The sequence below is a fragment of the Anguilla rostrata genome, chromosome 7 (assembly GCF_018555375.3).
Source record: "Anguilla rostrata isolate EN2019 chromosome 7, ASM1855537v3, whole genome shotgun sequence".
In the NCBI taxonomy this organism is placed as follows: Eukaryota; Metazoa; Chordata; class Actinopteri; order Anguilliformes; family Anguillidae; genus Anguilla; species Anguilla rostrata.
The window spans coordinates 39,081,160-39,098,023 of NC_057939.1; the positions used below are offsets into that span (position 1 = coordinate 39,081,160).

The 16,864-nt window shown below is 39.6% G+C and overlaps 1 protein-coding gene across 1 annotated transcript; it reads left to right on the forward strand.

The window, feature by feature from the left end:
• The first annotated feature begins 5,533 nt into the window (after positions 1 to 5,533).
• On the forward strand, positions 5,534 to 12,430 carry LOC135258540 (glutaredoxin domain-containing cysteine-rich protein 1-like). The gene is made up of 4 exons (XM_064342006.1): positions 5,534 to 5,937; positions 10,492 to 10,731; positions 11,155 to 11,220; positions 12,251 to 12,430. Exons 1-4 carry the CDS (start codon positions 5,536 to 5,538, stop codon positions 12,428 to 12,430), a joined length of 888 nt encoding a protein of 295 aa, XP_064198076.1. The 5' UTR covers positions 5,534 to 5,535.
• The last annotated feature ends 4,434 nt before the right edge of the window (positions 12,431 to 16,864 follow it).

The following is a 16,864-nucleotide window of genomic DNA, read 5'->3' on the forward strand; positions in this document are numbered from 1 at the left end:
AAAACACATGCCAGATATATGCAAAATATTATGTTGCATTAGTTTTATTTGTCTGTACATTCATTTTTACATTAAATGTACAGTGTTTATGTTTTTATGTATTAAATTTTAAGCATGACAAACAATTTTTGGTCATTAAAACATTAGAGGAAATGTTCCTAGAACATGCATTTTCCCTATTTCCCAGATGTCCCTTGAAGTCTTGAAGTCATCATGGACATTACAGGAATTGTTTTGGAACTTTATACACTTTATACCGGTTAAAACAAAATTATGTGTGGAACTGTGGATGGTCATACATGTTAATTTATCAGAATTTTTTCAAAGTGCATCAAATTAACAATGTTCAATGAATCCCATACTTCAATATTTAATTCACAGAATTTGATGTTTAGAATACACTTTATTATTTAGAACATTCATAAAATGTCACATCCTCCACATCCTCAATACTATGAGGATGAAGTTACCTATAAGTTTGTATGGAAGAGTTTTCTGGCCCTTTGACAGGTAGTTTTAAACAATACATACACCTGGAGAACATTCTTGTCATTATAGCAGTCAAAATCAGGTAGGATTTAACCTATGTTGAATATCCCTTCCATGGTCATGAAAGGTTTGTGTTAGCTGGTGAACCGCTTAATTCACTGAGTCACAGTGAGTTCATATTCTGTTCACTGTAGTTTATATTCTATTCACTGTTAGCAGTATGCTACAGTACGTGATTACCCATTGAATACTGGAGATAACATGAAAACCATTTCATCATTTATTTAAAATGTTTATTCAACAGGTACCTTGACTTGCAGAGCATATGGTTTTTGTTTTTTTTTAAACATTATTCATTGGATATTTACTGGAGGAAAAGAGTAATGTTTAGGTTATACTTTATGAATGGATTTACAATGCTGGATTTATGGAGAGGATGGTTAAAAATATATTAAATATTATCTTGCCAGAAAGGGTATATATACAGAGCAACCTGTCTTATTCAGCCAGTTTTATCCAAAATGGCTCCATTGCTGGGATTTAGGTCTGTGGCAGGCGTGGTTGCGTGGAGACAGTGAGGAGGTAAAGCCTGTATTTTGGATTATGCATGTGTTGGTTTTTCAGTTTCTTCTTGCACATGGCTCAATCGGAAGGCTCACTGAAAGCAATCAGTGTGTAAGTGTCTTTACTGTGACATCACTCTCGAGAGGAAAAATCTTTTGCTCAGGATAGTCTTTTCTTTAACTCTTGAGAAAGTAGTAATCTCAATTGTACATCTTTTTGAGATCACTTCAATCTGAATTGCTGCTCCTAAAACCCCCTTAGGAGCAAAGATGAGATAATAGAGAATGAATCTGAGACTTCATTAAGACAAATTGATATTGAATTGAGATGCAGTTGTTTCTCATGAGGTCACTATGAGAAAACAGACATATTTGAGAAGAATCATGAGATCCTAGGAGTCATAGCTGAGTTTTCTTTGAGCTCTTTCTCTGATCTCATGGTCCCATGTTCAGGAGACCTAAATTAGACTTATTTAAGATCATTTAGAGATCTCTTGTTTTGATCAGAGTAAGACATAAATGAGATTATAGGTGGTTGTCTCTCCTGAGTTGAATTTGAGAAGTAGGAGAAAAAGCTTAGTATTAAAAATAGCTCATTTGTGTCTAGGAGAAATGAAAGAAACAACTATGAGATCTCTTCTTGGATTTTGCTTTCCTATTGGTCACTGCTTCCATCCGAGCTGAGGACTAGATACAAGCAGTCTGATAAAGCCAAGATCAGTGCTTCAAGCTCTCTACGTCCTCAAGTACTCGGTGGCTGCAATGGCTGCAGCCTTAAATCAGACACAATATCCCAGATATCGAATATGACGTGTGTTTGTGCCTTCCATGTATGTGTGCCACACATTTTGATAATCATGCTTGAATTTTGTTGAAAGCCATATCACTGAAATAAACTGATTTCTTGCAAAAAGGAGGTACTTTCAAGGCATGGAAAAGGCCAAAATTTTCTCAAGAAACTCGTGGACACAATTGCATCATCACTGTTAACCTTCTGTTAAGAAGTCACAAAAGACCACAGAGGATGTTTTCCCATGTTTCTTATAAGTGGCCTCCAAAGTTGATTGCATGAATTTATGTCCAAGTTAAGAACAAATGTGAACTCAAACTAAGGATGAGTCCTGATTAAAATCTTTAAACAACCACTACATTTGAGTCTTGCCATTGCTTTCTACAGAAACACATACACCGAAAAAATGGTGTTGTCCCCATTAAGAGTGTCACTGCTTGGTGGTGAGATAAGCCATGTGTCTGTTTTGGCTGAACTCTATTTGAACGCTGGCAAAGCATGTCCTCTTTCTCTCAGCTCAACAGACCCTCCACCCACTTTTGGGCTTCAGGCTATGGTTGATCTGCAGGCCAGAATTCTCTCTCTCTCTCTCTTTCTCTCTCTCTCTCTCTCTCTCTCTCTCTCTCTCTCTTTCTGTGTGTGAATCTGTTTTTGTGTCTGCATGTAAGGAATAACCACGACATGCAATGTGTTTCTCAGGATAATTGAGAAACTCCATTACACCCTGAATACCACTGCAGGGTTCCTTGTCATCAACAGGCACTAGCAGCTGGTTTATAACATCTATGCACTGATTCTGTAATGGAGCTGAACTGTTACAAAAATGGTCAGTATTGTGGTTTAGCTCATCCCAGATCAGACAAGGAAGAAAAACAGTACTGCAATCACCTGCCTTATTATGTCTACTCACTCCTACACTCGCTCAAAATAAGTGGTCTTCTGCCCTCTAGTGGCAAAATAGGAAAACTCCCAATCATTTCCAATTCAGGCATCTTACTGAAACACATCATGTTTTAGTATGTGTGCTATATAATCAAAATATATTTACTTATTTTACATATACATAATGTATATGTATAATAATTCAATACATTTAAATTAGCATCAGTGGTTAAGATAGTATGAGAGATTCAAGAGTGCAACTCTTAAGCAGTACTCAAGACAAGCTTGAGAAAGACTTGTGAAGTTGAGGGTATAACAGAGTAGTACATGTCTGCAGGTCTTGAAATCAATTAAAAATGTTTTTTTTTCATTGTGCTACTGGAATATGTAATGCATCATTGCATTTACGTTACAGTACATATACCAAATGCTCATTTTCACAATCTATTTCAAAAGCATGGTTAATGAAATTATACACAAAGGTCAAACACACATCAAAGCTGTAAATAAAAGGGAAAATAGCGCTAATTCATTTCTGTGGCAGTTTGCATATCATTTTCTTTAATCTCCTGGTATATTAATGGGCAAGAACACATGATTACTATAAAAGCAACCTAAGCACTAACTACAGATTATAGCTAGTACTAGGTAGTGCTCCTCAGAGTGACTGTATGTTGCACAGCTAAAATATTAAAATGAAAATATTATTGACATTTGCAAGGAGAACAGGTCTTAACTCTTGTCAGCGATTTCTAGCACGCATTGTACCTATTCCTCATTCTGGCCAATTGTGTTTCTGTGATGTACGTGCCAACCAGATTTACCCCTTTGTTATCAAACACTAAAAATACTGGACTTTGTATGAACATTTCCTCAGAATAAAGATTTAATGTTTGTGAAAAGGTGCAAGCTTTGCCCACGTAACAGCCAAAGTCGAAGGGATGCACATGTTTGGCACACATTTAAACCTACTGAACAGTCATGCCCACTGTTGAACAAACAAATAAACAGGGTTTGACCTTCACAGAATTTTTTTTACAATATTAATGGAAACCTATGGGGATGAAGAGTGACTCAAACAGGCCTACCATCGTCTGCCTTGTTTAGCATAAGACTGTTGAGAACCAAGGTCTGAGCCACTCACTCAGCATTGATGGCATCCCTCATCTAGGTGCACTGAACCAGCTAGCAGAGCCCCTTGCGATGGCTTAGCTAGCATGGGGAGCCCTCCACTAGCTACAAGAGAACATCCACCACTGTGCACGAAAGTGTGACGATTTGATGGAAAAGGAAGCTGGCAAGGAAGCTTACCTAGAGCAGTTTAACTTCATGGCGGAGGTGGCGGGCTGGATGGAGCAGGAAAGGATGTGTCAACCTGGCAGCGTTCCTGGAAGGGGAGGCACTGCACGCACGCCTGGACATCAACAACGAGCCCCAGTCCTTCAAGTGCCTCAGTCTGGCATTGGCAAGGTGGTTTGGGAAGGTGACGTCCATCATCACTCTCAAGGAACAGCTGCACTCGAAAGAGCTGACCCGGGGAGAAACTACGCCTGTGCACTGTGGACATGCAGCGGCTAATCTAGCTAGCCTATCCACAATGCAATGGCTCAGGTCAGGCCCTCGGCCTGTTTCTGCTGGGCCTTTATCTGGCTCACTTGAGGCAGCAGGTCCGCATTACCTGTCCTAGCAACCTGAGTGAGGAGCCGGTGCAGGCTGAGGACGTAGAGGCAATCCTGCATGCCCAGCATGACAGCAACGGTCAGGAAGTGATGTCGTCAGTCCTGGCTTAGGCAGTGACAATGCCACAACCTCCGGAGCTGGCGGTGTGGCAAGAAAGGCCGTCTGATGAGAGAGTGTAACTGGAGGCCATGAGATGACGACGACAGGCAGCAGCAGTTAAGAAAAAGGGTGGGCCACTTGGGCTGCAACCAAAATAGCATTTATGTGTGTTGTGAGGTAGCCAGCAGTAACTTTTCAAACTGACACCGAGACTTAACTATGCAAACAGGAATGTTATTATCTCCGCTTTATACAGACCCAACCTTGAAATCCACCTCATGCACTAGAACCATGCCTCTGGTGCATGGTGAGCCTAACTCAGATACCAGAACATGGGGCCCAACCACATGCTAGAACAGTGCCAGAATGAGCCAACCACCAACTTGTCTCACTCCTGTAATTTGAGCAACTTCAATTCACTTTGGGGAGCACTCCAGTTATAATTCCCAATTTACACAAGCAGGCTGATAAGATGATGTACAGAACTGAAACTGACACCTTAATCCTGAAATATAAAACCATTTGTTCATACATTGACCCTGTTACCTACTAAAAAGATAACAGAGAACAGTAGTTTTGAATGTGGTTTCCTCCTGTTTACTAAATGACTTTGATTAAGGTTATAGTCATTTTCTGACACTGTAGGCAGCTGAGATGGCATAGTTCATACTGCTGACAGGCATTTTGTTTGTTTTGCCGAGACAACTTCATCATGTCAAATGGGTCCTTGCGTCCATTTTAAAGCTGTTCAAAATTTTTCACAGTGGGTTCAATTATTTACCAGGGGGCTATCATTTTACTCTCTGGGAGTTTTTTTGGTAACCATAGCAGACGTGCATGCATTATTAACTGGCTTGATGACACTGACTGTGTAGCCGTGTGTGTCTTGAGCCTTTTTGGTACAGTAAAGTACATGTTAATGTTCATCACCGTCCATGAGAGAGCAAACTTGTGGTGGCAGGTTCTTCCTCAAATGAGACTAAACAATAGAAGACGAAGCGACGGACGATGTAAAGCACGTTCTGTTTTCCGATGGAGGGGGAAATGTTCAAACTGGAGGATGAGAAGCCGCAGAAGAGAGTTAGGTTTCGCGTGTCATCGGCGAATAGCGGTCGGGTCCTGAAGGAGATGTTCAGGAATGAGGGACCGTCAGATTCTTTGGATTCAGACACCACCAGCACTTCGGAGGCCGAACGGGCCAGCACCCCTTCAACCAGCGATACTAGCGGCCACTTTAGTGGATTTCTCGGCTCAGAGCTGGATGACAGTGAGAGCGAGCCTGATGACCTGCTGATGTATGCTGGTGCCTCCAAGGACCGGGCATTCGGCACTAAGCGAATCAACATTCTCAGCAACAATGGGACTGTGCGGGGGGTCAGGCACAAAGTCAGTGCTGGCCAAGCGCTGTTCAACAACCTATCCAATGTCTATGGGGTGAGTGCATTAATTAGACTTGTTCTTATGGTTGTCTTGATTGATTCTACTGCTTTCTTACATTTGATCATCTACTCAAGGTTGATGTACCCCGAAGGAATAAAATTGTGTTTCTGGTGACTAAGATGAGGGCTGGTTCTAAGCGTAGGCCACATAGGCAGTTGCCTCAGGCAGGTTAAAAACTGCGATCCCCAAACGACCCCCGTTCCTTTTGCAATCTTGCCTAGGGTGGCATATAGACTAGAGCCATGATGACAAACATACTGAGTTTCTTTGGAAATAAACACGATGGACTCTAGGTCATCTGTTGACTGAAGTTCAGGTAGGAGCAAGGCTTTCTGAAAAATTTTCAGTATTCAGCATCTCACTTGGAAAAATACAGAGCGTACTAACAAGAAATTTATTATAATGCAAACCAATCGGAAACCCACTGAAAATATATAAATTATTTAAATTAACACAAAAACTTTGCTTTAGAACAGGTGGAATGATCAAGTGTGTGAGCAGCACTATTCTTTGCAAAGTAAATGACTAAATCAAGTATATTAATGTGAGCAGTGGTCAGTGACTGGTACACAGTACCAGTAATGCATTCTAAACAGCTCTGACCTGGTTTTGGATTCAGTGCCTCTTTTCTCTTCCTTGAGCTCCAGCTGGTGTGAGGTCAAAGCACTGGGTCATGGTCAAATGAAAAATGCATGCGGTAATTCGCTAAGTGTTACAGAAGAAACGAATTAGGTTAATGAGTTCTCAGTACAGTGGATCAGGAGTGAATATGCTCATGTCAGGTCAATGGTATTTCTGTAGCTGGGCGATCAAGCGGGCAATGCTACACACAAGTACATGATTTTGCGATATAACTGGAAATGTGAAACAACAATGCGATGTAAGGGTTGTAAGGGAGCTGACCTTGTCACCAGAATGAGATAGTTTCAAAGCCTGGGTGGGCTATTGCTGTTGTAGCCTTGCTGTTAAAATGCCCAGTTAAAAAGCATATGAAGATGGAAGCTACTGTATATACATTGTCATGAATAAAAGCCTTTGTCAATCATTAAATTATAAATTGAAATTTCTTTTAAATGGCACTTTGAGTTTCTCTGGAAAATAAACGTAAATCCTGCAAAAACCTAAATCCAACAAAACAATTTTTAATATGTCCAGTTGTTATTCCAAATGCATACAACTAGTCAGAAACAGAACCATACTGTATGTCCCATTGTACATTACATGTTTGGGAAATCCATCTCGACATACTATAAGTAAACATGCACTGAATTGTTACAAAACAATAACAACATTACTTAAAATGTCATAGTTTGGTAATGTGTGGGTATACTTTCAGGTGGGTGACCAGATAATCCAGAAATCTGTCCTGTTATTATTAATGTCTGGTTAATCCATATGATATCAAATAATATGTTACTGTAATCATTTACTATTCACTTGGAACTGGAATTCTGTTTCCATTAGATCACAATCAGTGACTGTAGGTTACCCAAGACCTTCATCGTCAGAAATGTGATAGGTACTCATGGTGACTCATGGTGACTCATGGTTTTCTTTACCAGTGTTTTTTTCAGATGACACACTGTGTGTGACCAAGAGACCTGGCTGGAATCATCTTGTTGCACATGATAAACTCTTAATTTGAGCACTCCTCTGACCTTCTGACATAATACTTAATTGTAATTTTATCTTTTGAAGGGCACAGTAGGAAAAGCCCTGAGTGGACATGGATAGAACAGTTGTCCAATCAGGCCAAATCCCTAACCATCCTTAAGTGAGTTGGCAAGATTAGTCCCACAGTGTTATTCCTGTCTAAATAATTTGTTCCACCTCTGCACAGACTGTGTCTCTGCATGATCTTAGGCTTTGATTCTAAAAGGAAAGGGCAAACTCAACATTTGGCAAGATAAACTTAATTTTACACAAACCTGGCATTTTATAATTGTATATTGATGTTCCCTAGTCAGTATATAGAATATTGTTGACATCCTTTGCTCCTTACGTTCTTCCTGTAGATAAAAAGGAGACAACACATTGGTACAATAACTTTTAGATATAACACAGGAGTAGTTTTGATGGCTAAATTATTACATTACATTATTATTACATTATTACATAACTCAATGTTAGGTATGGCTTGTTCTTTCTAATCTGTCTCTGAGAACATTTGATTTCTGTTTGACTTAATTCTTTCAAGGTTTTGTTTATTTGTTTAATTCATTTTGTCCAAATGCATTTATTAACATTACAAATACACAGAGAGAAAAAAAAGATGCGATGTACCTGATTTAGCTAACAGCTAATTTCCATCTGCAGCCACTGTTCAGGTTTTCTGTTAAATGGTTACACCTGGCAAGCATTTACTAATTCTATGCATTCATTTAAGCATAGCAAAAAATAAATAGAAATTCTCACAGTTTGTTGCACTCCATATTCACAAATACCATCTATGCTGAATTTATTCCACAAATAAGCAATGCGCATAAACTTTGATATTTGAACATCCAGCTCATTTTTACCTCCCCTTATTTAGCTTATTCTAAATGTGCTGATATATTTTTGTGTGATAGCAGGTTATACAACATGCTTGAACATTCTGATTTGGAAAACAGCTTATAAAGGATTGATTCATAATGATGAAGTCTTTGTCATTATCCACCATGTTTATGCTTCACCCATTTATCACAAAACAAGAATTTACATTTTAATGTTTTGTTAGAGACCTGGTGCAACCACTTTTTACAGTGTTCCTTAAGCCATAAAAAAAAGATGTTTAAAAGGTTGTGCTAATTTTAAAATAGCAAAGATTAATTTTAACCTGCATGTATTTGGACTGTGGCAGGAAACCTGAGTACTCAGACAAAACCCACATGAACAGGGGGAGAACATGCAACACCACACAGGCACCCCACATGGGATTTAAACCAGGGACCATCACACTGTGAGGTGACAGTGCTATCCACTCCACCACCATGCCAACACAGGTCCTTACCCACATAATAAAAATAGCACTGGATCTACACATTATACAAAACTGACTTCTTGATCATTCAGAGCTACTTTTATTACAGTTGCAAATTAGACTATTTAGTATATGTCAAAAATGGATGAATAGGCTAGTCATCCGATTTTGACAATGAGAGATCTCTCCAGCAGTGCAGAAATATACGTTTCGAGGTGGTCCTGTGTCAGATTTGTGCCTTGTTAGATTAGGATATGTTGGTCTTCAGGTGAAATATTGAACTTCCCAGCAACCAAAATTACATGTATTTTTTCATTATTATTGCAAGAGCTCAATGTAGGCTACTGTGCAAAGCAGGGTGTGAAAGGCGAACAGTGTGTTAGCAAAAACTATGGAAAACAAGAACGATGTTGAAAATAACCCAAATATTAAGGACAGCAAAGTTAGCATAGCCTCTTGTGGTTGGATAACTTTGGCAGTGAAATAGGCCTATTATTGTATTAAGATTTACAGCAAAAATATATTTGTCATAAATTTTACCATCAAATTTTAACCAGAATGCTTTGCAGATACATACTGTACATACGTTCAACAGTAAGGGTTTGTTAAACATTAAACTGTACAGTATAAAATTAGTGTAAACTAACAATCCTGGTACTTGCTCAAGTCCAGGCTTCCATGTGATGCTGCAGTGGTGTGATTTCTCTAAGGAAATTCTGACCACAGGACACCACAGTAGATGGTCCAGAAATCAGGCTTGGAGCTTTGTTTAAGGAGTTCAGTTCTTTACCTGACTGAAAAATAAGGTACTCACAGGTGTTGGCAAATTCCTTGCATTGACAATGGACATTTTCAATGGTAAGATGAAAAAAAAAAAAAAAAAAAGCTTGCAGGAGTTAATATGAAATAAAAATAAAATAAAGGATTTAAAGCAAAATTAAAAGGAAATGTGTATGTGAGTCGGCAAGCCCCTCTTCTACTGGATTTTCAAGAAACTGAAAGCCAGGGTTCTCATTTTGTTTCATTTTTATTTTTAAAAAGAAACATCAACAAGAAAATGAAAAATAACAGAATTTTTAAAAACAATTTCAACATTCAATTTCGGAGTTTTTTTGAATACCACTTGTATTGATGCACATGGGTCATTATGGCAAAACATCATTTGTCAATGCAGGAGAGCAGAACAAACATGCTTTTAACATCATTTTATTGTGAAGAATGCTGTGTATTTGCCCATGTCATTTCAGGCCACAGACTTTCAGCTGAACAGCACAGTAATTACATTGCAGTTGTACGCTTCACATGTAGTCAGTGCAGTGGATACTGGACTGACCAGAAGAATCACTGTTGTTCACAAAACTGTGAATTATTACAACTGTTCAAAATGGAAGTCATTAATTTCTAAAAAGCATACACTCTTTACCCTCACGTTTCTCTCCCACAGTACTTATTCTCCTCAAAATACCAATTCTCTATTATTTTAGTTCTGATTTTCCAATTATTTCTTCTCTGTAGTAGGTTCTGCTCTGAATAACTGAGTCTCCTCTAAAGTACCAATTCTCCTCTAAAGTACTGATTCTACCCAGCCAGAATTTATGCTGGAGTATGGGCGGATCGTGATCTACACCACCAGCTTCCGCGTCATCAGGACAACCTTTGAGCGCTGTGAGCTGGTGCGCAAGATCTTCCAGAACCACCGGGTAAAATTCCTGGAGAAGAACATAGCCCTGAACAGCGAGTACAGCAAAGATGTGGAGGAGCGGTGCAGAAAGGTGGGGGAGCTCCCCTCACTCCCTGTGGTCTTCATTGATGGACACTACCTTGGGGTGAGGGTCCCTGAGAAAGACCCTCAGGGTCTAATTGGGCAAGATCCCAAGATCCCATATTAGCCAAAATAGCCGTTAGCCAAGATGGCTGAACGTAGTCACATTGTTACAAATAGGTGATATATACTGTCAAGATCTGAAATGTTTTTACCAAGGTTATGTCATGGTCTGTACTGTGCACACAATAAACATTACACTACCTTTAAGTTCAAAGAACTTTACCTGAGATATTCTGTCCCTTTGAAAAACTAATTTAAGATTTAACTTTGCTATGATGCATCTTAATGAGCAATATGGCCCATCAAACAAAATAAAGAACATAAAATTAGCTGAGGTTCAGTCAGAATATACAAGCCACAGCAATGTTACATTGATTGCAGGTCCTTTTCAGTTTAACTTATGTTTTTTCATGTCGCTTCGCAGGGTGCAGAGAAAATACTGGATATGAATGAATCTGGAGAGCTTCAGGATCTTCTCATTAAAATTGAGGTAAAACCTGTTAATGAAATGATATGTGCTGATACCTGAAAATAATGGAAGGGGAAGAGGAAGACTGACTGCTAACAGCTAACAGTGGACTAATACGTTTTACCAGTCCAAATTCAGGAATAGGAGGACTGCTGGAATCATAATTGTACATACGCAAAGTGGAAGTATTATTTTAGCTGGCATCATTTGTCAAAGGATACAATACAGTGCCCTCCAGAAGAAGTATGTTGTGCAAATGTATGCCGTTATACAAAATCTTACGACAATTACAGTAACTTATGACAAATCCAGGAAGTTGAGGCAAAGTAAGTATTGGCAGGACTTCCACAGCCACCAAATTCATTTTCACTGTATTTAAAAATGTGTATTTTTCCACTGATTTATCTACATAAAGGGCTCTGATGTACTTGCTGCCCAGTTCCCTCTGCATTGATAGAGCCAATGTGTGAGAATGGTAAAGCACAGATATGCTATCAATAATGCACCATAACCATTTCCCTGAATTATGAATGGACATTGATAAATGGGCTATCAATTATGAATAGGAAAATGTCAGTTCTGTATTCGCAAAATTTGCTGATACATGTCTGGGCAAGGTGAACCAGTCAGTGTAAACTGAGCTAGCTGTCAGCAAAGCGAGAACACTTGGAAAGCAGAGCTAGATGGCTGATCGCCTGAGGTTCAGGTGAATGACGTGGCCAGATACTGTAAGAGAGACCTGCTGGCTCATCGAGGATCAGCTGAGTCAAATGGTTAGTCCGAAAACAGGCCTCTATAAACTAAAACAAATTGGCGCATCAAATGATGCTATTACGTGGCTAATTCTACCCTGGAAAAGGCAATGATGATTCTGTCAGTCATTACATCATGATTCGCATGATGTTAGACCCCCATCAGCCTGCAGTTAATCATAACAAGACACACTTCTAATGATTAATGTTAGTGGGTCTTGTACTACAGCATAACATCTCATTATGAATAATAGTAACGCATATATTTATAATCTATTCATATTGTTTTGTCATTGTAGAAGGTACAGCACCCCCATGGGTGCTCAATGTGCGGGGGCTTCGCCTTTGTCCCCTGTCCCGTGTGCCATGGCAGCAAGATGTCTGTCTTCCGCAACTGCTTCACAGACACATTCAAGGCCCTCCGGTGCACCGCCTGCAACGAGAATGGACTGCAGCCCTGCCGCAGCTGCGCACTGTAGCACTGCAGTACCTCTCCACTATCCCGCCCCCTGCAGGCTCTGTGTGGCACTGCAACATGAAAGTGCTCTCTCTAGCCATGTTTTCTCACCTCTTTTTTAAATGCGGAGATTAATGTGAATAAAGAATGAATTTATAAGAAAACCTGTGATTTGATTTAGTTACATTATTTAAAAAAAAAAAAGGTTTTATTATTGTATCCCCGGGTTGGCAGTTTGGGTTTCACATGTAGTTTTGCTCACCCACCTGTCAAGAAGCCATGGAAACCTTTGGCAATCATGTATGACCACAGGAAAATTTGGTCTCTTCAGTGAGGACCAGGAAAGTACCTGGCACTTGCGCTATGGCCAGATTTTGAAGTGGTTATCATGAGTGGTCTGCTTAGCAGTCATGTAGAATTTTTTGGTATAATGCTCATATAGTATATATTTGAAACACGTTCTTACAAACATGTACGGTGCCATTAAATAGTATTTGCCCCCTTCCTGATTTCCTATATTGCATATTGTCACACTGAATGGTTTCAGATCTTTAGAGAAAATGTAATATTCAACAAAGGGAATCTGGGTAAAAGTAACACATTAAATTATCATTTAATTTATTTAATGAAAAATGTTATCCAACAGGTCTACATCTGAATGGCTAAAAAGAAACAAAATTAATGTTTTAAATGGCCTAGTCAAAATCCTGACCTCAGCCCAATACAGATGCTGTGGCAGGATCTGAAATGAGCATTTCATGCTTTACAACCTACCAATTTGTCTAAATTAAAGCAGTTCTGCAAACAAGAGTGAACTAAATTATAGAAAGTGTTCAGCTGCAGAAATTGCTGCTAAATGTGGTGCAACCAGTTATTAGGTTTAAGGGAGCAATTGTTTTTCGTGATATGGGTGTTTCATAACTTTTTTCACTAAGTAAAGGAAATAATCATTTTAAAAAATGTGTTTTGTGTTTGTCTGCCTTTGCTGAATATTAATATTTAAATGCTGAATATTAAATTTTGTCTAAACGATTCAGCATGACAAATATGCAATAACAGAGAAAATCAGGATGGGGCAAACACTTTTCCACTCGAGTCCCACAATCAAAGAAGAAACCTGGAGTCCACAAATGTTCACCTTTCCAACATAAGTGCTGACCACACCAAGGTTTCTTGGTATGCTACCTCAGGCAAGTTACAGACATGCATCCGCTTTCATGCAAGACAAACCCTTTGCTCACTGTATGTCATGTAACTCTACCTCTCACTCTCCAAGCACCACTGTTGCTCTGTACAGAGGCATACAAGCACCTCTGGGCAGATACAGCATATGTAGGGCTAATCCCATTGTTCTTGAAGAGAGAAGAAAACACAAGGGAAGAGAAACACAAATAAATAGGATGTACTGTGAAGCACAAATGCTTCTGCTTCTTCTAAACTGAAGTGTTCTTTTAAAGCAGATCTACGATTCTCCTTTGTGAAAGTGTATCAGCATATATACAGTATCATCTAAATTAAATATTGGATTATGTTATGTTGGTTCGAATCTCGGTTTGGGGCCTTTCCTTGTGGAGTTTGCATGTTCTCCCCATCTCCGGGTTTCCTCCGGGTACCCCAGTTTCCTCCCACAGTCATGCAAACAGTCCGACTGGAGACTTTGCATTGCCCATAGGTATCAGTGTGCGAGTGAATGGTGTGTGTGCCATGCAATGGATTGGTGGCCAGTGTGTGTTCTTACATCTTGCGTTCAGTTTGAAGCGCTCCTTTGGCTAACAGTAGAAGCAACATCTGACATTCAGCTTTCAATTTTTTCGGAGCCTCTTTCTCCACTCCAAGCCAATCAAATTACCCCGTATTTGGAGAGTCGCAAAATGATGCCATTGACAAGATCTTAACCCTTTACAGTGCAGATACACTTTACATAACTTTTTTGGAAAGGACAGACATTTGAGCGGGAAATAATGAGAATGATATTTTGTGGAATGTTGTTTTCTCAGTGTTTCTAAGCTCTCTGTCCATGCCCATGCAGTGTTCGTTTTTTCCAAGTGTTAGAAAATGGCAAAAAAATTAACGTTTTGTTCATAACGTTTGACAAAGCTCAACATAAATGTCACCCGGAAAACTAAAAGCCTCTGGGTCTGCTGACAATTTAGAAAACCACCTTTTCAAACATCTTAAATCATGGTTGAAATAAAATCTTAAGTAGTTAAAATTACTCAGAATTAACATTATGATAAAACAATCAATCGCATTCATCTGAATTAGAGAATCTGTCGAATGAGACAAATAAAATTGGCTAATTATTTGATCAATCATGGCAGTACACAAGTATTTACACAGATTTGTGATTTGAGGGTGCCTGTCAAAGCCCAGCGAAAACTGCAGATCACGCAGATCATGCAGTTGAACTTTTCATTTGTGAAATACTGGTGCATTTGCTTAGATACTCGCACAACCACATGGAGTACCGGATTGGACAAATGACAGGGAGACAACAGAGGCAGAAGATCCATTGGCTAAGGACCACATACCTGTCTCTCAGTGATGGGGGATGGGGCCGTAAACTGTGCGAAAACCAGGCTGTAACAAATATCTGTGATCTTCTAGCAGATGAGCTGGAGACTGCCTGGTATCCGTATGCACTCCCTCTTACTGTGAAGGTCAACGATGCGCTAATTTATTTTGCGAGTGGGTCGTCCCAGCATCCCCTGAGTTCATTTGGAGGCATATCCCAATTTGGCGTAAGTTTGGCCATACAAAAAGTTACCTCCAGCCTAGCATGCCAATGAATACAACATACCAATGAATACAATCAATTCACCATAACACCTGCCAGCCAGACTCGAGTTCATGGCACACATTGGATTCCCCATGACATCCTGTTACAAGCTGGTGTGACACCCCTGGGAGGAAGATGCGCACCCACACCAACACAAAATCAAATAAAAACACCTCCACCCTTCCCCCTCACGAGTTCTGGGCAAAAACAATAAACTAAAGCAACAAACTAAAATAATAAAGACAAAACAAAGTAAAACCCAGCAACAGCTTTCCATTCGCTGCTGGGATTCGCTGGATAAATTTTCAGCTGCCAGTTTCCTTCGTCTTTTTGTGCTCTGACAAACACACAAAAAAAAGCTCCAAAGTAAACAGTCTGTCAGTAAGAGCTCAGTCTCAGTCCCAAACTGTATAGATGAACACACTTTTAAGCACCTGGGCAGATTAATTAAAGCAACCCAGGTGCGTGCGCTCTCTCCACCAGCCAGCGTTGCCAAGATCAAATCAGTTCACTGCCAGAATGAATGCCACACACCTACAACCCCAGAATTCAGCCGAAGGCTAATTTGGCTTACCTCGAGACCACTCCCTTCTGGGTTTCAGCATTAAATAAGTCACATTCTGGTGTGACACCCCTGGGAGGGAGATGTGGCAGTTCCGAGAGTGCGTTGATTTTCCGCATGTAGACAGCGAGCGCACCCACACCGACTGGCCAACTTTTCAGCTGCCAGTTTTCTTCATTTTATTGTGCTCTGACACAAACACACAAACTGTCTGACTGAATTCCACACATCCATTGCATGCACATGCAACTGCGCACCCCAGCAGAGAACATTCTTAGGATATGTTTACACCACCTGGTGAAAGTGACCCAATATTGATTCTTGGCTCACATGTGGCACAGATCAAATATGAATTATGAACGTTTAAATAAAACAAAAGGACATGGGATTGGTTAGTTTCTGATCCTTTTTGGGTCACATTTATATGTGAAAATAAATCTGACAGCAGTCCACTTTCAGCCAATGTGCCTGTCATCTAAATGCACAAATCGAAATTTTCCAGTCATTGCGATTTGCACGTCATTCAAAATGCAATAGCCTCCTACCTTTTTCTTTACTTTAAACGTTAAAAATAAAGTTGAGTATGAAGGCTCAGGCCATTGGACGAATCCCACAGTTATGTGTTTTTTAAGCCTGTGGGGTGAAGAGTCGATAGGCCAAAATTCAGGGGATGTTCACTGTGGACCTACAATGCTTCAGAAAACAATAGCTTGAATTATTATTTCTGTCTTGTTTTGTGTCCTTTGCAGATGGTGATATGGCTGTGGTGGGATGGTTTCCTATCAGTAACCAAACCCTATTGTGTGCATGTAGATTGTTTCAAGAGTAAACCATGTTAACATAGGTATTGGATATGGGTCATTTTTAAAAGTAGTCAGGTCCCTAAATATTTGGACATTGAAAAATGTATTGTTATTTTAGCTGTCTAACACAGCATATTGGAGCTGAAATTAAATAATGAATATGAGTTCAAAGTGCAGACCTTCAGCTTTAATTTGAAGGTATTTACATCCAAATTGGGTGAATGGTGTAGGAATTACAGCACATTTTATATTTGGTCTCACCTTTTTACGGGACCAAAAGTAATTGTGTCAGGAATCCAGCCTGATTCTCTT

Coding starts and splice junctions, on each gene's coding strand:
- LOC135258540 (XM_064342006.1), top strand. CDS start 5,536: ATGGAGGGGGAAATGTTCAAACTGGAGGATGAGAAGCCGCAGAAGAGA. Junction 5,938..10,491: donor ACCTATCCAATGTCTATGGG/GTGAGTGCATTA, acceptor GATTCTACCCAG/CCAGAATTTATGCTGGAGTA. Junction 10,732..11,154: donor TTGATGGACACTACCTTGGG/GTGAGGGTCCCT, acceptor GTCGCTTCGCAG/GGTGCAGAGAAAATACTGGA.